Raw genomic sequence first — 24,125 nt, 5'->3', positions numbered from 1 at the left:
ACTTCAGCTATCAACTCTTCCTCTGCTACCAGTTGCTGAATTCACACAGATTTCATCTGCAGCTCCATCTACTGTTTTAAAAAAGCACTGCGGGAAATGCTATATCCCTCAAGCAACTGTCTGTAAGCGAAAGGCATGTGGAGACCAATGGCCTTTCAACAGTGACTTTCTTCTGGTCAGTCTTCCGTACAGGTCATATTTGTGATGTACACAACGCAGTTGTTTTATTCTCTGTTGTATAAATTCTTTCAGTTTTCAGATGATGTGTTATACAGAAGCGGAGAGTGGAGGTTTTCCACATATACTTTTTCCCAATGGTTTCCTCGAGATAAGACGTTAACTTAATGGAAAAGTAATTAATTTCCTGATGGTTAACAAGTTAACCTCTAGAAAACAAACTTGTATACCTTTACAGCCTGCATTTGAAAAACGCAGTCAGGTTTAACACACACCAACCATCTCGTGACCTAGAGAAAACGTTTGTTTTCTTGTTATCTCGAGAAAACCATTGGGAAAACGTACACGCGGAAAATGTCTGCTCTCTCGGCTTCCGTAGAGAGCAGAAATTAAACTAATTCACACCTTCCTTCTAGAACTTTGTGCCGTGATCATCGGACGCCTGTTCACCAACAGGTGTGCTTTTAGCTGTCCTTATTCACCTCTTTGAAAACAAAACATCTACGTTCTAAATTTGCTGTAATATGAATAAGTATGTGAGACAATACAAGCGGAATCCAAAATAATAAAAACCCAGAAGGACTTCGGAATAGCACACCAGAACACAAAGTGTCAATCATCCCAAGCTTCTTCACACAGCGAACAAATACGACGTCTGTGGCTGACAACATGTTAAGCTTCGTCCCTGCCTGCTCCTTTGTGAATGTGCGCTGGTGTGGATGGAATAATCTGATCTGGTCCCGTAGCCAGACTAGCAAATCATCGCAGAAAAGACGGGAGAAAAGAGAAAGGGGGGCGAGGTGATTCCAAGAGAGAAAGCAGCAACCCCGTTAGCTACGAAGATGGAAAATTCAGGAGGTAGATGAGCTGTAAACAACTTTTTTTTTTTTAGAAGTGGAGCAGTTAAATCTTACAGCTCTACACAAACTTCTTTAAAAAAAATACAGCAAATAAACCATCAATATGAGTTACGCCAGCTGTCCTATCGCTCACACAACGACGCTGCCTCTGACAAACAGACACGAGGTCACGCTCGCGCGGTTACGACGACCTCGTCCTCGGCCGTGTGCGCAAGCCGAGCGGCAGCAAACTGTCGGCGGCTCTCCAGATGAGGCCAGATGTGCGCGTGCGTGTGACGCAGGTGAACGCATGTGTCTGGGAAGAAAAGGGGTAAATGAGTTGCAGCAGGGTCGGGTCTCTGCCAGACTCACACACACAGCAACCTTACCTTCGCCTTCACACACACTCAGCTGTCCTGCAAGCTTTGTGTATAATGCTGGATGACAAACAGGTCCGTGTTAACATCAGCCCTGTGTTAGGCTCTCCTGCTGTTTGTCAGCTCCACTCTATGACTAACCTGCCGTGTTTTCTGATTTTCTCAAAGTTTTTCTTAAAAGTGTGACTCAGCATCAGTTATTTGCAGAAACAGGAAGAACCCATTTTCGCAGAACGTGTTTTTTTTTGTTGTTTTTTTTAATTGTATAGCATGTCCATAAATGAAATTTCATGGCACATTTCCAAAGTAGTGGTGGGACTCGATTAAAATTTTGAGTCGAGTTCAGGGGTTTGGAATTTATTTATCATAATTAACCATATGTCATGTATCAACAAAATGCGCAACATTTTCAATTCAAAAACACTTTTGCCTGCAAAATTATTGAATAAATAGACAAATTAGCTCAACAACAAAAATGTTTATTGTTCTTATTTTGTTTTTCAAGTTACTCAATCACCATATAGGTGCAAAGTGTTGTTATGCCTATACTTGTCACAATAACAAATTTTGCTTTATGATAAATTGACCCAGAAGTTATCGTGATAAACGATAATATCATTGTTTTGACACCATTTTCTACCAATGTAATGATAACGACATCACAATGCAAGAACATCCTCTCAAAGATCAATAAACTTTAACTTCTAACCAACAATTGTTGGGTGAGAAGCAGTTGGAGCCACTGGAGTGGCTATGATTAGTAGACCTCAAAGTTGAGCATAAACCTTTTCCTGGTTTATAATATAAAATAAGAAATGTCTGAAATGTGACAAAATAAGATTTAAAAAAAATCCAGCCAAGGAAAACACTGTAGTAACAGTCACTGCTCCAGAGTCCCAAGTCCCCTGTCAACACTGTAAACCTCAGTGTTAAAGCCAGGGGATCATTTTAAAAAGCTGTTTGTAATTAAGACTTGAATAATTAGGGACAGCATGGGGAAAGCATGAGTCTTCCAGACATACAGTACACACCACCGACGAGCAGCATGTAATGTTGCTTTTATCTGTGTCGCTTTCTGAGTGCTCCGCAATCCACTGAGATTTTCCTTTAACAAACAACTCTGCATCATATGTATAAAAACTCCGCACTAAGCACCAATCTGAGACAGGCTTAAAGCCAAAGTGCACTTATATTTTGCCCAAAGGTTGTTTTGTAATGTGCTCTTATACAAACGCGCTTCACCAAGCTCTGAAAGACATTTGGGTGCTATCTGTGACTCTCGACCCTACCAACTCTTTCGGGGAACAGAAGGGTCAACAAGATGCAAAAGCCACACAATATAGTAGAAGTCACAACAAAAGTTATGCTAACACTGAAATAATGGCAGAATGAATGTTTAGCTCAAGCAGAAGTTGTGCTAATACGGAATTTATCTTGAAATTGAAGCTATATGCTAAAACTGAATTAATGCTAAGCTAGATTTTGCAATAAATCTGAATTTATGCTAAAACTGAATTTTTGTTAAAACATAATTTATGCTAAAACATTATTTTTGCCAAGATGTAATTAATGCTGAAGCTACATATGCTAAAAATGTAAGCTACTAAAAGTTAAGCTATGCTAAGACTGAATTTATGCCAGATTTAAGGCTAAATCTGAATTTGTACAAATATTGAAGCCCTGCTAAAATGAAATTTATGCTAGGACAAATTTTATGCTAAAGCTGAAATAATGCGAAAGTGGAATTTTTGCTAATACAGAATTCATGTTAAAATGGAAGCTATATGCTAAAACTGAATTAATTCTAAGGTAGAATTTATAACAAAACTGAGTGGGTGCTAAAATTGAAGTTATATTAAGATGGAATTTATACTAAAATGAATTTTATGGTGAATGTATGATAAATTGGAATTTTTGCTAAGTTGGAATTTATATCAAAGCTAAATATAGTCCAAAATGGAAGCTATGCTAAAACTGAATTTAAGCTAATTTTATACTGAAGCTCCAGTTTTGTTAAAATTAAAAGTACGCTAAAGTGAAATTTATGCTAAGATGGATTTTATTCCAGAACAGGAATTAGTGTAACTTCCATTGTGGCGTTTGCATTGTCTTGACCCTTGTGGGCCACCACACTTGACATTACTTTGCGAATCCAAATATTTATATTACTCTAACATTACCTTCTTTGCATGTAAATAAGCAAAGTGATGAGTGATGAGAAAGCGATGAATTTCTACAGCCCTTCCACACAACGCTGCCACATTTTCGCCCTGTTATTAGCAATCAGCAACAAGCAGCTCTTCTTATTCTAATGAGGCCCACCTGCTGTTGGACACTTTCCAGAGTGAGTGCAGTTTCAGATGCAGCTGTGAAACCGCCAAACTGCCAAACTGGAACAATTCACACAAGTGGATGGAAGGGTCAGGCCCTCTGTGCCAGCAGTGGTTTCTGTAACTATTCATAGCACATTAATTTGTTTCCCGTTTTGTCATGGTGCAACCACAAACCTCAGTTTGTGTTATTGGGGTTTTATGTGATAGACCAACATAAATATTGTGTTGTGGGGAAAAAACTGGTAGGTTGTTTCCAAATGTTTTACTCATAAAAATCTAAAACTTGTGTCATGTGTTTGTATTTAACCCCCCCAGAGCCGATACTTTATTTTGGGGTTTCTCCTCACCGGCTTTTTACATCAAGAGACTAAAATGGATCCCGTTCTTCTTTGCAAATTAGCTCAAGGTTAGTGAGATTTAACGGAGTAACTGGGAACATCTATTTTCAAGCTTTGCCTTAGACTCTCAATTGGATTTATGTCCGGACTTTGACTGAGCCTTTCCAAAACGGAAATATTCTTTAAGCCATTCTGTTGTAGCTCTGGTTATGGTTCTTTCCACTTTCAGCCAGGTTTTCTTCCAGGATTTCCTCGTATTTAGCTTAATTTCTGTTTTCGTCTGACCAGAGGATGACTATGTTATGCCACATGGCTTGTGGCAAATTTAAACTCGACTTCTCGTGTCTATTTCAACATCAGCTTTTCTAGTTACCTCTCCGACTTAAAGGTTTAGAGTAGATTTTCCTACCTGAAAACTCCTCCATATTGTACCATCACTGTAACTTCTCTCTTTCACTCGTCTATCAGCTTAGATGGGCGGCCGTGTCTTGTTAGGTCTGGAGTTGTATCATGCTAGAGCTGTTTCCAAAAAAACAGAACGGCTACTGCTCCATAAGATGTTCTTAGTAGGTTTTTGGTTTTTAAATGTGTAAATTTGCACTACTTTTTGTTCCATTACATAATCATTCGGGATGCACCAATCCATCATCCGTATCAGTAGTAATATTGAAAAAATAAATTCTAGACTGGTCCATAAGGTCAGATCTATTCATTCTAATTCTAAGCTTTGGGCTCTGATATGTCTTTCTTTCTTCTTTATTTTATCATATTTAGAATTCCTAATTGCACTTTGTGAACCATTTGAAAGGTTTGCTGTGGTTTATTTTAACATGTTTGATCAAAGTAGCCACCCTTTTGATTTTGTCATTTTCTTTATCATTTATCTCACATTGTCTTTTCTACTCCTAACTGCACTGGCTGAACAAATTAAAGTTGTTTATCCATGTTTCACCAGGCTTGAGGAGTGGCTGTACTGGTGCAGAATTATCAAATACTTTTGTGAATTCAGTACATTTATGTCTGTGTTTTTTTTTTTAAAAATGCGTTTCAAGTCAATTCAACACTGTTTTTCTGTATCTCTATCGGATATCAGCATCAAAAGTGCAAAAAAAGTGCATCTTTAGTAAAAATCCCAATAAAGTCAACTGATGTTTGTGATCATAGAATAATAATGCATCTGGAAAAGTTCCCAAAGGTGTGAATACTTAGGCAAGGCGCTGTATTTTTATGCTGAATTAGGCCACTTGTTGCATGAGTACTTAAGTATTCGGAGCCATAACTGCAGCCCTCTATAGTATCCCTGAGCTGGTAGTGATGCAGTTTATCAGTGGAGGGAATCAGCAGCTACAGTCGCCTTGACAGAATGATCTAGCTGCAGCTCTGCCTGGCCTCTTCTCCGCCGTTGCCCACACATTTGGAGTGGGCCGTGCCAGAGAATGTTGCAGAAAACGGAGCAACGTTGCAGCACAGACTATAACAGGAGATTTTTTTTGTATGGTTCTTCCTGTTTCAAACCCTCACGAGGCTTTACCGGTTATCTCTGCTGAGAGACATGGTCGCGGTACCTCCCTCTTTTTCCTCTGCTGCAGTGCACTTACTTACACGGGGGTCTCGCTCAGGACGAGCTATCAGTCTCCAATCACTACAATCATCTCTTGTGATACACGTATGAACCCCCCCGCCCCCTCCCGTCACACTCCCTCCATCATCTTCAACACTCCGGCCTTGCAGCGGCAAACAGCCGGTGACTAAAATTATACAGATGTCTTTGCAAAAGCTCCAACTCAGCAATCAAAAAGGAAGAAGCTACTGTCATCTTTGAGGGAAAATAGATATAATAAACTAAACTAAAAGCACCGGAGCAGCAGAGTGTCTTACTTGCTTTCCCCGGTCGAGGCCTCTGTAGCAGCTTCTGCACGGTGAGAAGGTCCTCGGTCTTCACCGCCTGCAGCAGTTCCTGGTCCTTCCCCATCTTCCGCTCGGAGCCGCTCTACTCCCGCAGCATCCTTCAAGCACAGCGGCTCTTCAGCCTCAGCCTCGGCAGGCGGAGGGTACGTGTTCCCGCGGCCACGGACAAGCCTCCCTCTGACCCCCCCCCCACCCCCCCTCCAAGGCAAGATGAGACACCCCCACCCCTCACACACACACACACACACACACACTTAGATCTCTAGCATATGATGGGGCGAAAATGAGCCGGAAACGAGAGGAAGAGAGGGAGGGATAGACTCCGCGGGATGGAGGGATGCTCTCGGATTCCCCTCCCCACCTCCAGCGCCTCCACGACAGCACCACCCCCGCCTCTAGGTGCAGCGCTGCTGGATGGAGCCTGGACCTGACGCCGCCGGGCCGTTCAAGGTTCCAGCGTGATATTTCGCCGATTTCGAAAAAGAAGGCTCGCTTATCCTGGAGTCTGGTAATTGCTCTCACCTCCCCCCCCAAAAAAACGCCGCCTTCACCAACCGAGCGGCCGGGAGGAGACGTGAGATATAGCGAGAAGCCTCACGGGCTCCGAGTCGCCGCGCGTGAAGAAAGACCGTGCGTTCCAAAGGCGGGCGCGCGCGGAGTTCTTCCCTCTGGAGGCTGTGACTGTCTCGTGCTCCAGGCCGTAAACACAATCCAGCGGTGCCGCCGCAGCAGCAGCCATCGCGTCTCCGAGTGAGCTCGAAGTCTCTGTGATTTTCGCTCCTCTTTTTTTTTGCGCGAGGGGTGCGGGGGGCAGTAATAGTGAAAGGGCCACGTTCACGCGCTCGTGTGCTCTACAGTTGGCTCGGCTCGTACCGTTAAATGGCTCGTGTGCGGCAACTCGGGGGCGGACCAGAAGCGTGGTGCTCCCTCTCCCGCCTCTCCTTTCATCTCCCTCTCTGGCTCGCTCGCGCGTTCTCTCTCTCTCTGGATGTTTCTGTGGCGCTTTGTGGCTCTTCCTCTACAGAAGAGAAGAGCTGCTCAGATATGTTCTAGAAAAACAAACTTGTTTATCACCTGCGGTTAGCTTCCCTTTAGCTCACTTATATCATTGAATTTCCTAAAAAAAAAAAAATGAAATTAGCGTTTCCATTTGCTGCTACTGTAAAGGGCTTATCCACTGCTTTTAAGGACGATGACTACATTTGTTCAGGTCTATTTTTAATCTTTTTCGAAAGAAATTATAAACACTCAAGTTAGCATGCGATACTCAACACAGAGCAAAAATCAAAAATTTGGTAAATAATTAACTATTAAAATGAAATTGCCTAGAATTTAGTTAGGGAGATCAAAATTGTATTAAATCAATTCTACATTTTAAATTCAGCTACAGATATAAAATCTTTATTAATTTACACAAGTTATGTTTTAAGTTATCTCTGTTCTGTGTATGAAACAATAGTTCAGACTTGATTGGTCTAAAAAAATTAAATTAAATAATAATGTAAAAAGAGATTTTTTTTGTTTGTTTTTTTTTGAGTCTCCATATTGCACCCTCCCCACAACAGATGGTTCCCCTGGGTGGAGAACCATATCACTTAAACTGAAAAATTTCACTGGTTAAAATCACAACACTTGTCAGACTTGTCAAACCAGCAAAAATAACCCTGCATTAAATAGTTATTATAAAACATACTTTATCATTGAAAAACTTCACTCTAATGTAAAAAGCATAAAAAAGGACAATTACAACATTATTTTAACTGCATTACCCTAACTACATTATATGGTTTTTACAAAGAAAGGTTTGGAGCCATCTCACCTACACATGGCAGCTTTATAAGTTTTTCTTGAGCAATCCCTCATTTATTAACATTTTCCTCATCAGTGCAATGATCAATGTTTTTAATAGCATCTGAAAGTCTCTGGATATTCTCATCATTTTTCATTCTGTTTCTGAAACACTACAATTTTCATTTTTAACTTATGACCAAAAAACACGTCTCATTGTTATTCTTCAGTTTTTTGCAGCTCTGGTAACAAAATATGTACAAAAGTCTTAAAGTAGAGTAAATTGTTATTCAATCTAAATACACTTCAAATTCAACTTTGTATTATTCCCAAAGGGAAAATTAAATGTTGCTGTAATTCACCCTTTCCAAGGTCGACAGATCTCCTGCAGCAGTATGTATTACAGTGGCTCTGAAGAAGTCTCTGACTGGAGACACTCTACTATTGTAGAGTGTCTCCAGTGTCTCATACATTTAGACTCTCAGACCAAGGGATACCACTTTTTGCTGCAGTTTTATAACAGTGACTTTTATTTTTCCTCATTCTTTTCTTTCTTGTTTGATAGCAAGAAAAAGAACAAAAACATGGATCCTTGTCTATCTATGTTTCCTCAAACTGAATCTTGTCAAATTCTTTTCAATGGCATATCACTGTTGATAGATGAAAAATATGTCTGTCATGACTTGATTCCTCCAACATTTCCAGCAACCCTTCACCTTTAATCCCAAACTTCCATGTATCAACATACATTACATGCCCCTGTCCCTCTGATTAGCTTTAGCACAACTGCTAAAGCTAATCAGAGGGACAGGGGCATGTAATGTACTCCGTTCAGTAAAACCTGTGTTTTCTCTCTGTCTCTCCTCCAGTTTTGTAACTCCATTCTCCTCTTCATTGTGTGTGTGGGCAGTGTGCAGGGCTTGGATGCTGCTCCCTGCCTCCTCCGCATATCCACTGAGTTATGTAAGAACAGTGAAGAGTAGCCCATACTTTAGGAATATTTATAAATCGGTCTAATGAAAAAGACGTTCTCTACCCTGAAGCTGTGTTAACTGTGCCTCGCTATTATTGTTTTTCTCCCAATTTTGTTGCAGAACAGCTGCAAAATTTTGTTTTATTGTTGTGTGTGTGGCAAGTCAACACCTAGTAGAGGATAATTGAGAAGTGAGAGGAAAATAATACATGGATTTTTAACTTTTTTGTAAATAAAAAAGAAGGTGATGTACATTTGCATGCAGTCCCATTTAGCCGGTACTACGTGGCTATGTAGCTAATAGCTCAACCTCAATCACACTGGATGGGGAGTGCATGAGAAGAACATTTTTCACCGCATAATAAAATGACGGAAGACTCTGAAGACTAATAAACAGAGGAGCAATTTGGTCATATGATGGTAATTTCGAAGCTGTTTCTCGTAAAGAGGAAAAAACCCCGAAGAACTCATGACAGCGACACAATTTCACATAATTTAACTGTTTCGTTAGAGCTTCATTAAACGAGATGGTTTAAAATTTCTACAACAACACACTGCCCTCTAGCGGCCAAGCCAAAACATAGCGTCCCGGAATGAACCTCTAGTGTTGGCACTCAGCTGCAATTTTTCTGTCTTGCTTTCGATTCATAAACAAAGAGTGGATAACACATAAGCATTCCAATAACACTGCTTCTGTGTAGCTATGTCAATGTAGCTAATTTTTCTGACACCCCTAAAAAAGCTTCCAGAAGTTGTCAGATGTTTTTGGACTGGTTTCAAAACGCCTGTTGTGGTGCCTAAATTATTATTATTATTGCCATTTTTAATAAAAATAATAATAATACAAAAAAATAGTGAGGGGAGTTAAGGTAAAATTAAAGTACGTTTTAAGGACTTTTTTGACATAAAAAAACTAGCTGGACTTGCCACTTACAATATGGCGGATGCGTTAACGTATTGTTTCTACGGTACGTTTAAGCCAATGAGGCCTCTTCATACGCCTCTCTACGCCCATGTTTTGATTGGCTAGCGAGTATGTCCATCAAAGACACCGAACGTCACGAAGTCAGACCGTCGGACTACGAACAGGTTGAAAAGCCCCAGAGGCTCGTAGCTTTATTCAAATACGGCTGGTTGCAGGTTGTGACCGGATCTGATACACAAGCTGGTGAGGAACTCTGTTTTGGTTTCTTTCCTCATTTTTTTTGTTTTGTTTTGTTTTTTTTGTTCTTCCCTATTCTCGGTGGTTCCTGTTAGCCTCTCAGACAGACCCGCTGCTCTCCGACGCATGAAAAATCACTTCACGGATTCGGGAGCTTTGCCTCGGTAGAATTATTTTTAGCCAGATCTCGCGTTGGTTCTCGTGCGCTAATGTTGGCTAGTCGCTATCCTATATTGCTAAAGTCGGAACATTTTTTTTCAGTTGCAAGTTTGGATTAATAACTCAATTTGCTAACATGTGCTAGTCTTCTCAGAGGGATGTTAGAACATTAATCTGTTATTCTGCTAAAATAAATTAAATAGACGAATTTTGTTGTTCAGTTAGCATAGCAACGTGAAGCTAACGTCGTGACCGTGTTGATAGTAGGATGAAAGATTCCCCACCGCGCCTAACATGCTCACAATTCTTATTATGAACTGTAGTTTCTACTAAAAGCAGCAGTAAATCCCCTCTGCGTGTTTATTGAAACCATTTCTTGTTTGAACAGTTACGTCCATTTTTCTGCACGTTTTCTGGTTGTAGCCTAGCATTTTCTTTTCTTGTTGTAAAGGCATTTATTACAGCCATTAACACTATGTACTCCTATAAGCATTCTAATACCGTCAGAAAGCATTACTGGCTTTTCAGACTACTGTAAATATTTAATTATACATAATCGGGGTGCACGTGCAGTTTTAACAAGACACCAATGTGTAATAGATTTTCACCATTTAAAACGTTGTCATAAATGGTCTACCATGGCACAAATTGTTTACATATTTTTTATTGTAAACCCTATAGTGCAGTTTTAACTCAATTTGGCACTCAAATTGCACAGGCTAGAAAAAAAATCGCATGTGGTCACACTAAATTAGTTCTGTAATATATCTACTTGGAAATATTGTCATACAGGTTATTAGAATTTTCTTCGCTTTTTATCTTAATGTAAACCCAACTTATTTGCAGTTTTAAACTTTAAACAATAAGCCATTATTTCCACTATTTACAAAAGCGTGAACAAGGAATGATATTCTGGATATGTTTCTGTTTTCAGTTTGGATTCTTGGAACAGTAGCTTAAAAATAGTAAAAAAAAAAAAAAAAAAAAAAAAACCTGTTCTCCATTTGTTTGAGGGGATGGAACAGCCAGTCACAAGATTGGATAATAAACTCAAACCAGAGACTCGCAGACTCACATTATTGTTTAAATTCTCCATAATTTTCAATATTATCACAGTTTTGTTATAATCTGTATATTAAAATGTATATTACTTCAAGCTGACGCTATAATCCACTATGAGTAGAGTGAGTAGCTTTAATCAATTGTCCTGCACCATAAATTACTATTATTACTTCGAGTAGTTGTACTGAATTGTTGATATTTTCATTTAGTTATATTTTATAACTACTTTTATATGCAGTTATATCTTTTGATATTACCCTAACTTTTCTGAGAAAAGCATTAATATTCCTTCCAGGTGTGACTTTTGCTCTTTATTTAATAAATGTCTGTCTACTTTATGATTCTCATTCTATTTCACATAGGGATGCTCCGATCAGGATTTTTGCTGCCGATTCCGATCACCCATGAGGGCCGATCACTGCCGATCATCTGGATTTACTGTTAATTTTTTGCTTTAGGTGTAAATGCTACTATGTGATCTGGCAATATTAAAAATATTATCTGGCAATAAATTCAGCTTATTTATACATAAACATACAAAATACTTGCAGGCACAATACAGCAGCTACTCAGTCAAAAGGACAACTGAAAAATATGCAATCAGTAAAATAATATTCAATAATAAGGCTCTCAGTACTCTAAATTATACATGAGTCAAATAAATCTGTCTATATCAAATAAGGTCAATTAAAAAAGGAAACATTCATTCAAAGTTAAATGCAGGCTGCATCAAAATAAACAGTCATGAGTTACTAAATCCAAACTTCCTGAGAGCATGGCTGATTAATGCTGGTTCTGGCTGGTTGTTTCCGACTGAGCTGAGTAATTCTGCAGAACACAGGAGGAGGCAGAGGAGATTGATTATTTTTCAGAGATGATCTGTTTTATGACCAGAACCAGTGTCTTACTCCGCTAGCTTGATGACTTAAATAATTTTTCGTGTTATTTGTTTAGCTTTCTGACCATCATGGTCTTCCAGGTGAGTGTTGGTAGTTGTGCACAGCTTTACCTGCTGTCTGACCGCTCCTGATGTCATTTTTTTCCTGCAGCGAGTCTCGATGTAGCCAAACTCTGTCAAGTGTTTGTTTTTTAAATGCCATATTATATTCGTTGTGTTGATGCATTTTGACGTGCTTCACCCCTGAAGTATTTTTCCGTCGCAACATGCAAACGTCCCCATTCACTCACAGCGTTAAAGTTCCACACGACAGGATTTGTTGCTTTGTGCTTGTGCAGTGTGAAGGAAAGAGGAGACCATCTGCACATGCAGGCTGAGAAGTGAGATACAGATGATCGGTTTGTGTGATCGGCTGCAAGAGAAAGTGATCGACACTTTTTCACAGAAATCGGCCGATTATGATCGACGGTCGATCGATTGGCACACCTCTAATTTCAACCTGTAAATGCTGAGAAATTATCTCAATTTATTGGCTTCAGGCTCCCAGGGTAAATGGGGTCAAGTCTAACAGGGTCGCACTGATCACTCGGGTGCTTTTACCTTTTATGTATGTGGTTCAGTCTGACAGGACGCGCTGACTGTGGGAGGCTGAAACACAGATGTTGCTCTCTCCTGCCGCTGAAAGTGGAAGTTGTTATAATCACAGTGTTCTTAACCACACATTTTCCCTTTGTCCTAAAAAAATATTTTAGGAAAAAAAAAAAAATTCCCCTCTAAAAAAAAACAACAATCTCATGTTTTGGTTGTTTTCATGTCTGTCTCAGAACATAAACCATTTAAAATTTATAACCAGGTAGCGTGAGACTAAACAATCGAGAAATTCCGGCAAAAGGTTCCTGATGTGGGAATATAGCTCTGTATTCCCACATTGAAGTGGGTGGATGGTGCTAAACATGTCCAAATGGATGAATTTTCCACTTTATTTTTAATTTACCTCCGTTTTTACAGTTCCTATTTACAGTGAACTTTTAACTGGAACTGGCTTTATTTAAAAATCGTGTTTTTGTTTATTGTCCTATTTTCCACCTTCCTCATACATCCTGCTGGGAGAATTCCTGTTAGCCGATGGGAACTTCTTGGGAGTTTAAGAATGAAAAGAAGCGAAAGTTCTTTGTAGTATAAGAGAATCATGCTTTTACTGAGTGTTTTCCTCTGCTAAATTGACAGGAATTTTGGTTTAAAAAAATCCTGAAATATACAGAACTATAACCGTGATCCACTCGTCTCGCCTCAGTCCATCCCAAACGCGTTTCCTGTTTCCTCTCGTGGTCTGTCGGATAAACGCTGGAGGAAGTAACCGCTCATCCGTCTGCCCTGCAGGAAGGTCTCAGCGCAGCGTGGGTGCCCAGGGATCCACTGCCTGAGTGTGGCGAGAGCGGCGGCCGAGGCCCCAGAGACATGAACCACACCAAGGGCGGTTTGGTGATCTTCACCGCCAACTCGCACCCGTCGAGTCGCGAGCTGGGCAAGAGGATCGCTGAGTGAGTATAGGAGGGTCTGCTGTTGTCGCCCGTATCTCAGTGTGAACAGAGTGCAGGAGTTCCTCACGACTCGGTCTGCTTTTATCTGCTACATAGAAGGTGAAAGTGTTGGTTAAACTTCTCGTGCTGATGTGAAACAAGAAGAGAGAGCAGAAAATGGTTGGATGTTCCAGATCTCTGTGTCAGTGCAGTCCTGCTGACGAGGACGCTAACTTTAAGACCTACTTAAATTTAACCACATCTCTGTGTACAGAGGGGAAATGGTATTACTTTGATAACTTTTCATTTGCCGATGTGTCCAGTAGGAATGCAACCAACAATTATTTTAGCAATTCTAACGATTAATTGGATACAAAGTGAACTTTCAGCAGATCTTTTTCTTTTAACCACTTAGGCTTATTTTATACAATCTTAGGAATCCATAAGATACAAATGCTTACATTTTTAAATGTGAAAATAAACATTTTATATCCTGAAATGGAATAACAGCTTTTAGTGAAGCTAAAACTGCCACATGAGAAGTTTGATGTACAATAGATTTACAGGAAAATTATCTTTTTTTTATTGCAAAATCTTTTTTTTTTTTCACTATTTTGACTTAATTGCTGCTCTAAGGGTGTAGTTGTTTCACTTTTTGTTTGAATCGGTGTCCTCCAGCTAATGATTAATCGACGGCTAAATTAGTTGATGCTTATTTTAAGAATCGGTTCATCACAATTAATTAGATTAATTGTTTCATCTCTGTTGTCCAGGCTTGTAGTGTTTGGAAGTTTTACACATTTTTTTGTCTGAAATGAAAAATATGTAACAAAAAACAATTTTTCTGAATCTTTGGGCATCAGCTGGTAGATTGCCAGAGGTTGTGACTAGATTCTGCACACTGTCGACTTTAGTTTTAAAAGTGAGATTTTGATTATCTAAATATTGTGACATCACCGTTAAAAGTGACCTCTGTCTGCCCTGGATGTCTTTTTAGAGCTGTATTCCTGAGGTAAAATGAAATATCGGCTCTGATTTCCTTCATTTCAGGAGATCGGTGTTTGGCCTAGGGCTGAAACGATTCCTCGAATGATTCGAGTACCTCGATTACTAAAATTCCTCGAGGAAAATGTACCTGCCTCGAAGCTTCATTAATTTATGTTTTATTAGTTAGCGCACCGTGTTCCGGCCGGGACTTCATTTGCGTTGCGCGGAGCTCTCACTTCCGCCTCTGAGTTGTTGACAAAAGCTAAGTCTCAGCGGCATAAAGTCCAATCTTCAAGATTGGCCCGTGGGGATTTTATTGATTGATGATAATGCCCGACTTTTTATCGTTTTTGGGGAACCAATAAGCATCCTTAAAATGACTGGGGGATGCCTGGAGTACGGCAGCATTTCTCCTCCGGGGCTGCTGGTTGAAAGCGAACGGCGGGAAGAGCGCTGAGGTGAGCGGATAGCCTGAACAGGGCGGGCGGCTGAGTAGCTGATGCTTACCGTGTAAATGTAGCTTTACCGACGAACCGCACAATAAATTTCATATCCCGGTCTGAAGAAACGGGTGGCGGAGCGCATCGTACATGGCTGGTAGATGAGTTTCTGAGTGTGACCAGTGAAGGTGTCGTAAATATCCCGTATTAAATATCCCCCCGTGTTCGCCCCCGGTCTAACGGTTCGTCAGTCCGCTGGTCTATTTCCTCCCCTCCACCCCATCTTACGTTCGTTCATTCGCCCTCTCCTCCCACTCCAGGCGGCATTTCCCGTATTTTCAAACCCAAAGCGTGACAGGTTAGGTGGCAAGGTGAGTTTAATTAATCTATTAAACTCACTGAAGATGAATACATAAACTAAAAGCTGGATTGTAGACATTTTTATAAGCATATTTGTGAGCCTGCCTCTTTGTTATTACATTCAATATAATTTCAGATTTTTCTATAACTTTTCTTCTGGTTAACTTAGAAAGTGAGCTATTATTGTTACAGGTTAGTTTTCTAAACTACAAAAAAGCAACTGTTAGGGATGCTCAAATATGAAAAATTGGACTGATACTGATATCTGATAGTAACACGGGTATTATGCCAGATTTACCAATATTTCATTTTATAATTTTTTTTTATCCGATTACTCGATTAATCGTAAGAATAATCGATAGATTACTCGATTACTAAAATATTCGTTTACAACAGCCCTAGTTCGGCCAAATATAGAAACTGATCTTCTCCTCCTCTGGAAAATCAGCCACTTTACTCTTAGCAAAAGTCATCACACTGTTACTAACTTAGGAGCATAAAAAATAGTCATCGGTCAAAATTGGTCCAGTCAGGCAGACCGGAGATCGGCCAGAAAGCTGCAGTGTTTGCATCCTGACTGTGTCTAACACAGTCGACTCGTGATCTCCGAGGTCTCAGAACACCAAACCATGTCGTTGAGCTTCTGTACAGTTGTTTGTCTTGGACACGTTACGTTTGGAAATGTTGTGACACTCGCATATTGGCCTGTCATTTTTAACCCAGAACCTGGATTAGGGACAGACTTTAAAAATATCAGAATGTAAACACAGCAGAGAAATAAACCACTGCAGCAGCTTCACAGAGCTAAAGGGAAATCAATCAGAACCAGTCGGAATCGCCGGTCTGCAACACGTCAGGTTACCAACTTTGAGCTCATTTTATGTGTAAATAAAATACAAAGTGCAGATCCCACTTTGCAGACCCAAGCTACAACCTGTGACTATATAAAGACACGTTTAGAGGAAATGAACAGCTTGGCCTGCTGGTGCTAAACTGCAGCACTTGAATTCAGCATGTTAACAAACCGAAAACATGTCCTCTGAGAAATGTCACTTTCTTTCTTTTTCTTAAAATTTTTTTCAGTGCTTTGAAAATGTGTATTTGCTAAACTTTTCCATATTTAGTCATGGACTATTATATGTGTTAGTCTAAAGTCAACATGGTGTTTGATTGTGAAGCGTCAGAAGTTCCTAACTTTTCAGATTTCTCTTTGTGAAATTGTTAAAATCATGTCTCCTTTTCCTTCGGCTTCTGTTAAGCCTTTTATGACATAAAATACATTAAAATATATTTTTAAATTGTTTTAATCTTTGCTTGAAGTTATGATAGTTGGTGTAAATTGTGAAGCAATTTAGTCAACTGCTGCTGTTTTAAATATGCTTTGCTAGTAGATTTGACCTTCACGTATCATTTGATGATCCTCAACTTTTCTGTTTTCCGTTTGTTTTCCTCTCTTCCCAGGCGGTTAGGGGTGGAGCTGGGGAAGGTTCAGGTGTACCAGGAAGCAAACAGAGGTGAGGTGATGACAAACAGGAAGTACCTTCTCCATAACCGTTTACTATAAGACCAGTGTTATTACAGTGTTAAAGATATATGAATATGTGCTGACAAACTGTTCCCAGCGATATGTTTGGGAAAATGATCTGTGGGTTTTGTGTAGATGTTGCGTTTGAGGTCGTCATAGCAGCCAGTAGAAAACGCACAGATTTTAAGAAAGAGTGAAAAACACTTATTGTGGCTTTTTATTTATTTCTTTTATTTTGTCACATTACAACCACAAACTACAATGTGACAAATGTAAAGTATCACTTATGATGTTGTAGAGAAATTATTTTCAAAATCTTCTACGTCACTATTAATATTTAGTTTGTTTTGAAGATTAATAATGAAATAGTCATTAAATTGTAAGGATGTTTAAAACTCCAAGTTGTTTAATTGTCCATTGAACCTCGTACTAACTTGGTACTATTAGTGTGTGTGTGTGTGTGTGTGCGTGTGTGTGTGTGTGTGTGTGTGTGTGTGTGTGTGTGTGTGTGTGTGTACAGGTAATGATTATTTTAATTATCGATTGATCTGCTATAGTAATTAATCAAATAATCAGTACTGTTAGTACTGTTTAAAAAATCAGTTTAAATGCTTTTATTTCAAACTTTATCACATTTTTAAGTTGCGGCACCATATTCCAAAAAAGCAGTGACGAAATAAATGTTTTTAATTTTACCAATAACTACATAATTTATATATTAATAGAATGTGTATTGCTCAAATAAAATAGATTTTCTGATTTATTTTACATAAACAAGTGGACCAAGTTACAACACATAATGTTTTTGATAAATTAGTATTGCTCTTTTTGCAAATCAAAACTTGACTGTAGCGTTTGGATTTAATTGTCTATTGCGTCAAAACAAACAATTTTTTAAAGTTAATTTGAAAACCACTAACTCAAAATTAAGGAACAATGCAGGATTTTCTTTCTGCCATGACAGTTTGGTCTAGATTTCCTTCATTTTGGAAGACTGGCCGATACATGAAAAGCCAATCTTGATTTGTTTCCCCTGCACAACACAAATTTAAAAGACCTACAGGACTTTATTCCAGTTCTGGAGTGCTTGTTTTCTACCTCCGCTCTGGTTGTGAAGAGCTGGATCTGTTTGTCTCAGGATAACACATTGATTTGCTAATTACTGATTCTTAAACTTTGAAACCTTGCGAAACGCTTCCAGAGGTTTTATCTAAGTACCACTGATGCAAGTCGGGGCAAATCAAAAATTGATTAATTGAAGCCACTCTGGTGAAGTCAAAGTACAGTATACGTTTCCGTAAAACACAGTCTGTTTTTACAGAAATGCAGATTTGAAGTCACTGCTGCTCCTAGTTCACTCCGTTGGACCCGATGACAATTTAGTTTTAGCTCCTACAGGAAGGATTCTGTCTCTAATCCCTGGTTTAGTTCTGGAATGCTGGTATGTCCAGTTTTCCACAGCAGTGTGGTAGGCAGATAGGAGAGGGGAGGAGGACAAACCTCACAGGCTTTGTTATGAGATAACACGGTGTGTTTGTGCAGCTGACTGGATTATTTCTATTTTTTTTATTTTTCCAAATCTCGTTCTTGTTTCCATAGAAACACGGGTACAGATCCAGGAATCGGTGCGAGGCAAAGATGTCTTCGTCATCCAGACTGTGTCAAAGTAAGAACCAGAGCGCACACACTTAACCTCAGAAGGCATTTACACCCCTCATGGGGTTTGGTTACAGACTACAATTCTGACATGAAAAAAATCTTATGAATGTTTTTAAAAATACAGAATCATCTGAAAATAAGAGCCAGTACAACACAACTGCAAAGCAGAGCTGATTTTAAAATCACCTGTTTCACTGGGGAGCCTTATTGCAGTCGCACATGCTTTTGCTAACTGATCAAGAGAGACCAGACACAATAGCTGCATTTCCATTGAGCATATAATTGCGTATGTTTACATTTCTAAAATAAATTGGAACACGTTGGCGTGTCTTTTTGACAGTATCAAAATTGGTTCAATTCACAAAACTGCAATGGAAACATTTTTAAAGCATCACATGAGTCACATGATCAATAGGAGTGGCACAAACCACGAAGTAGATGACAGGAAATGGTCGGAGGATGTTGGAGCTCCATGTTTTTTTAGTGTCTGTCTGTGATTTTAATTACACAGGTAGTCTTCTCAACATCAGCAAAACAAAGTTTTGTGCACATTTGTGACGGAAATGCAGTGAGTGAAGAAATGCCAAGAAAAAGATCCAAGTGATTTGTTTGCTGACCCATAAATACATTTTTCCCATGTCATAATTGAAATAATCTCAGTTGAATTAGAACTGTTGTCAATATTAAAGATTTATTTACTTAAAACAAGCATCTACATCTTGCTGAAAAGTTACTTGTAAGTTAGTTGTGTCTTATTTCAAGTGTACTAAGATATTTGCACTTGAGAAATACTTAATAATATTTTGTTTTTGCACTGTAGTCCAGATCAGATGCTGTGTAACGGAGCACTATGGGTTGTTTGTTTGACCACAGTGATGTCACGCATGGCTCCGCTTCCTTCAAGAGCTTTGGAGGAAAATACAATTTTTTGATTTTCTCGCAGTTTGCAGAAAATTGCACGTTTCTCTTGTTTGTTCTTTTTTTCTGCATCAGGGACGTCAACACCACCATCATGGAGATGCTGATCATGGTGTACGCCTGCAGGACGTCGTGTGCGCGCAGCATCACCGGCGTCCTGCCCTACTTCCCCTACAGCAAGCAGTGCAAGATGAGGAAAAGGGGCTCCATCGTCTCCAAGCTCATCGCCTCCATGGTCTGTAAAGCCGGTAAGTATGAGAGGACTGGACCCTCACACACTGTCAATTATTCAATTATTGGATAATTATTCAATACCCAAAATTCATCTTGTACGACGTGAACACGTGTATGTGTACAGGCCTCACTCACCTGATCACTATGGATCTCCATCAGAAGGAGATTCAGGGCTTCTTCAACATTCCAGTGGACAACCTGAGAGCGTCTCCGTTTCTGCTTCAGTACATCCAAGAGGAGGTAAAAAAAAAAATCCTAAATTGTTGTATCTGAAATGAAGGCCTTAAATATGTTACTCACAGGTCTTATTGGAAATTTTGTCTTGGCAGAAATAATTTTGCATATTCTATGTATTTAGTTTGTATTTATGTATTTGACTTTTCATTCAGGTAAAATATTGAATTACACAGACATCTTCATTGTGTTATGTGACTCACTGCTAACATATCCTTGCTAGATAGCTAGATAGCTTTTTATATGTCTGCCATGGGTGGTGTTGACGACGTTTGTATATTTCTTTGGAGATTTAGATCTTAAATTCCATTCATATTGGTCTCAGCCCAGCAAGAACAATACACTTGCTACAGGGACAGCTCTTGTGACAGTGGCAAACCTAACTATGATACCATTTCATATTATATGTATTTTTTTACATTTAAACCCTCAGATCCCCGACTACAGAAATGCTGTAATTGTAGCAAAATCTCCGGCTTCAGCAAAAAGGTAAGTTCTCCTTCATCTGCTGCTTAGAGTAGAGTTCAGGTTGTCCCTCTTTGTTTTACAATGACTTTACAGGCAAAAGTTGCAGTGTCTCTCATTATTCACATTATTTCATGGCATAACCACTAACCTCCATATATTTTATTGGGATTTTATTAGAGCTGCAGAATATATCTGCATGAACATCAGCTAATACCGATGTCAATGCCAAGCGCTTTGGCTGTTAGCTTCTCAATGTTGTCAGAAATGACCACCTGCAACTCGGGTAAAGCTACGTCGGAAATATCTACGACTGGGGACCATCGACGTAGTCTGAGTCTGATATCCTCAACGAATAAAAATGGTTGGTTATCCAGAGCAATGCGCTCCATCAGTTTCTGAGGGATGCCTTTTATCCTTGGGTGTAGTTTCTTGCTTTGAGAATGGACGGCTGGTGAGGTTTTGTTTCACTGCGGTTGACTGCTTCCTCATTTTCCTTGCCTCCACAATGTTTTGTCATGGAGATGATGTATATATTGGGGGTGATGTGCAGTGTTAGCTTTTATTTTATCTGTTGGTTGGAAAGTTCAATTTGGGTTTTATTTGAGCGTCTTTTTCAAGTTTGAGGCACCCCCTATGTGACTCGTGGGAAACTGCTTCCTTTCAACAATGGCTTTACACTTGCCACTTTGAATTTGACTAACTTTGAAAAGTCTCCAGTGGTAGAAGAAACTTTGTAAGTTTGTAGTCGACCTCTAAATGGAGGATGTTGTGTTGCTAAGCAGCCGGTGGCTGGTTTGGTCTCTGCCTGGTGTTCAGGGCTCAGTCGTTCGCTGAACGACTGCGTCTCGGCATCGCAGTGATCCACGGAGAAGCTCAGGACGCCGAGTCGGACCAGGTAGACGGACGCCACTCCCCACCCACCGTCAAGACCACCGGAGCCATTCACCCGAGCATGGAGATACCATGTAAAGCACCAACTCTAACACCAACATCTCCATTGCTTAACCCTTCAGTATTTAACGTTGATATTGATTTGTGTCTGCAGTGCTGATCCCTAAAGAAAAGCCTCCAATCACGGTGGTGGGAGACGTAGGGGGACGCATCGCCATCATAGTGGTGAGATTGGCAGCAATCACTTGCGCCAGACTTGGCTTGATTTAAATTTCGAGCCAGATGCATTGACTCGCTTGTTCTGCAGGATGACATCATCGATGACGTCGATAGCTTCGTGGCGGCGGCAGAGACGCTAAAGGAGAGAGGGGCCTACAAGATCTTTGTCATGGCGACACACGGACTACTCTCCTCGGATGCCCCGAGGTTCATAGAAGAGTCCGCCATTGACGAGGTCAGAGCTTTTACCTTGATGTGTCTTTTTGTTGCTGTAATGTCCTCCTTCATAGTTTCCTCCTCCGCCCTTCAGGTGGTGGTGACCAACACGATCCCCCACGAGCTGCAGAAGCTCCAGTGCCCAAAGATCAAAACGGTAGACATCAGCATGATCCTGTCGGAGGCCATCCGCCGCATCCACAACGGAGAGTCCATGTCCTATCTGTTCCGCAACATCGGTGTGGACGACTGAGCCACGCGTCTCACTTTTTACGTGACTTTCTATCCCTGTGGGAACAATCCTTTAATATGTTGCATCTCCTTTCCCTCTCGCACTAACACAGCTTCAGAGCCAGAGGTTAATCTATTGGTTGGTTTGAGGTCAGGTTAGTGTTTATGCTGGAATACAAAACAAAATCCACTCTTGTTAAGCTATATTTATGTTTGTTCCTAGCTCATAATCCTGCACAGCCTAATTCTAACTGCTACCTTCAGGGTCTTTCTCCTACGACACAAGATGATGAATCCAGTTTACAAACTACCCCAACTGACACACATCTATTCTTCCTTAAACTATTCACACCCCTTGAGTTTTTCACATTTTGTCTTGTTATAATCACAAACATCAGTGCATTTTATTGGGATTTGAATTGATAAACCTACGAAGTAAAGGAAAATTCTATACATTTTGATACTTTCTATCCCCACCACATGATGCTTCTGCTGCTACATTTCACTGTGTGGATGATCAGAGTAATGTGTAGTGTTGATTTTCCACCTCATGTAGGTAAGATCAGAAAACATTCTTTTATGTCAGGACTGCTTTTGGCCATCTTTCAATGGTGGCTTTCTTCTTGACTTCCAAATTTTACACTCTGTTGCCCTTTTTCTCTTTTAAGTCCACGATCTACACATTTTTTACCCTCTCCTTATGGAAATGACCTGGACTTGGAGTGAAAGGTTGAAGTCTACTTACTAATATTTAAGAGTTGAACAGATAAATCGGCCCCAATTTCTTTAATTTTAGGTGATTGGCTGATGAACCGATCTTATCTACCTCTGCAATGATCTGAAAACCAGCCACTGTCCCCTTAACAATAGTCACCCCACTTTTGCTGACTTAGCAACTTTGTCGCTATATTTAGCGACTTTTCAAAATCATTATCAAATCATTCAGAAAATTGTAATCGGTGCACCCCTAATTGTTAGACCTCCGATCTACATGAGATCATCAAAGATGCGTATCAACGGTTTGTTGCATCTCCAGGATTGTGAAACGAGTGTAACCTGGTGATGTTGGGCAAATCAAAGATGGCATCCGCAGAAACCAGAGACTTGACTTTTTGTGGGCCTATTAAAGCTGCAAGCTCTGGCAGCACACAGGTGGAATACAAACGGAAAAAATACTTTTCTGCTTAAGTTTGCAAACATTGATGTTTGAGGTTATAATTTGACAGAATGTGGAAAGGCTTACTCATTGGATATGGATTACCTTCCACTGTCTAAACACTTCATTATCTTCCTTAATTGCCTTCTATATTTTTTCCACTCTAAAAATTAATGTAAAACATTTGTACTGTCAAATTTTTTTGCAATGAATGTCTCCTGATTTGATGAGTTAGAGGTTGTACTGAGAGTCGGTGCCTTCTCCAGGGGTTTGAACACAAGCCTTCATGGGTTCGCTGCATATCTGTTAATGTCACTGATTGCTTATTGAAACTGCTGGATTATACAGGTTGAAGCTAATTAACCGATGCTGAGTATCTTTCAATTTAAATGTCTTTTTTTTTAAATACATTTTTTCAGGTTGATTGATAGTTTAGCTTCCAGTTAGCCATATATCTGTAGTTGCCATAGAGTTAGATTATGATGCGTCAAATGTTTTTATTTTTTAAATTTAACTGGAATTGACAGAAAATTTTTCAAAATTCTAACTGGAAATCAGATTTAACACTCGATCACCTGTGTAACGTTTTTCATTGATAATCCATATGAATCATCGTGCCATCATTACAGCGCTTCCATTTAATGTTGGGTTCTGCCACAAATGAGCAACATTTGTTGGTAAATCTGAGAAACTTAATTGTCTTTTACATTTTTTATCATTATTTTTAGATTTGAAGGTGAGAATAAAATAATGTTACATATGATGGTCGGAAGGGTTGATGAAATGGGTAAATACTTGATCCTTGGATCTGTGTGGAGGAGATGAGTTTAGTTTGTTTTAATAGGAGATGTTCCAAACTGGAGCTGGAACTGATAAACGGGCTTTTCTTCTGACACACAAAGCTTGACTGAAGCAGGTCTTTGTTACCTTGCCCGATGTTTCAAAAAAAAAAAGTTTTTGTATTTATTTTATGCACCAAAAAATGAATAAACATGTTCTAAAAAGAAAGCATGTAGTTTTGTGTTGACTAAAAAACTTGTAAAAGTGCACACG

At 39.6% G+C, this 24,125-nt stretch overlaps 2 protein-coding genes across 3 annotated transcripts in view; one reads left to right on the top strand and one right to left on the bottom strand.

Annotated features, from left to right (window-relative positions):
- caskin1 (CASK interacting protein 1) overlaps window positions 1-6,165 on the bottom strand; it is a 106,839-nt gene extending 100,674 nt beyond the window's left edge. Inside the window, exon 1 of the mRNA XM_015011952.2 lies at window positions 5,943-6,165. Coding sequence (XP_014867438.2) covers window positions 5,943-6,036 — 94 coding nt within the window. The 5' untranslated portion in view covers window positions 6,037-6,165. The remainder of the gene's footprint in view (window positions 1-5,942) is intronic.
- Window positions 6,166-9,774: 3,609 nt separating this feature from the next.
- Window positions 9,775-24,080, top strand: prpsap2 (phosphoribosyl pyrophosphate synthetase-associated protein 2). 2 transcript variants are annotated; one of them, XM_015012040.2, is made up of 11 exons: window positions 9,775-9,901; window positions 13,395-13,555; window positions 16,783-16,835; window positions 18,446-18,512; window positions 19,499-19,671; window positions 19,782-19,897; window positions 20,325-20,380; window positions 21,176-21,324; window positions 21,405-21,475; window positions 21,558-21,704; window positions 21,780-24,080. In XM_015012040.2, exons 2-11 carry the CDS (start codon window positions 13,473-13,475, stop codon window positions 21,936-21,938), a joined length of 1,074 nt encoding a protein of 357 aa, XP_014867526.1. In that variant the 5' UTR covers window positions 9,775-9,901; window positions 13,395-13,472; the 3' UTR covers window positions 21,939-24,080. The 2 variants fall into 2 exon arrangements, with proteins under 2 accessions (XP_014867526.1, XP_087864216.1); XM_088008090.1 differs by lacking the exon at window positions 9,775-9,901 and adding an exon at window positions 9,908-10,059.
- Window positions 24,081-24,125: the final 45 nt, after the last annotated feature.

Source organism: Poecilia mexicana, unplaced genomic scaffold (genome assembly GCF_051168715.1).
Source record: "Poecilia mexicana isolate PSO_F unplaced genomic scaffold, ASM5116871v1 scaffold_8, whole genome shotgun sequence".
NCBI classification, from domain to species: domain Eukaryota; kingdom Metazoa; phylum Chordata; class Actinopteri; order Cyprinodontiformes; family Poeciliidae; genus Poecilia; species Poecilia mexicana.
The sequence above is the reverse complement of the archived record's forward strand: the minus strand, read 5'-3'. Positions and strand labels throughout refer to the sequence as shown.

Bases quoted from the DNA above. Each gene is read 5' to 3' on its own strand.
- prpsap2 (XM_015012040.2), top strand. From the start codon at position 13,473: ATGAACCACACCAAGGGCGGTTTGGTGATCTTCACCGCCAACTCGCAC. The intron at 13,556-16,782 runs GTGAGTATAGGA...CTCTCTTCCCAG, and splicing joins CTGGGCAAGAGGATCGCTGA to GCGGTTAGGGGTGGAGCTGG. The intron at 21,476-21,557 runs GTGAGATTGGCA...CTTGTTCTGCAG, and splicing joins GACGCATCGCCATCATAGTG to GATGACATCATCGATGACGT.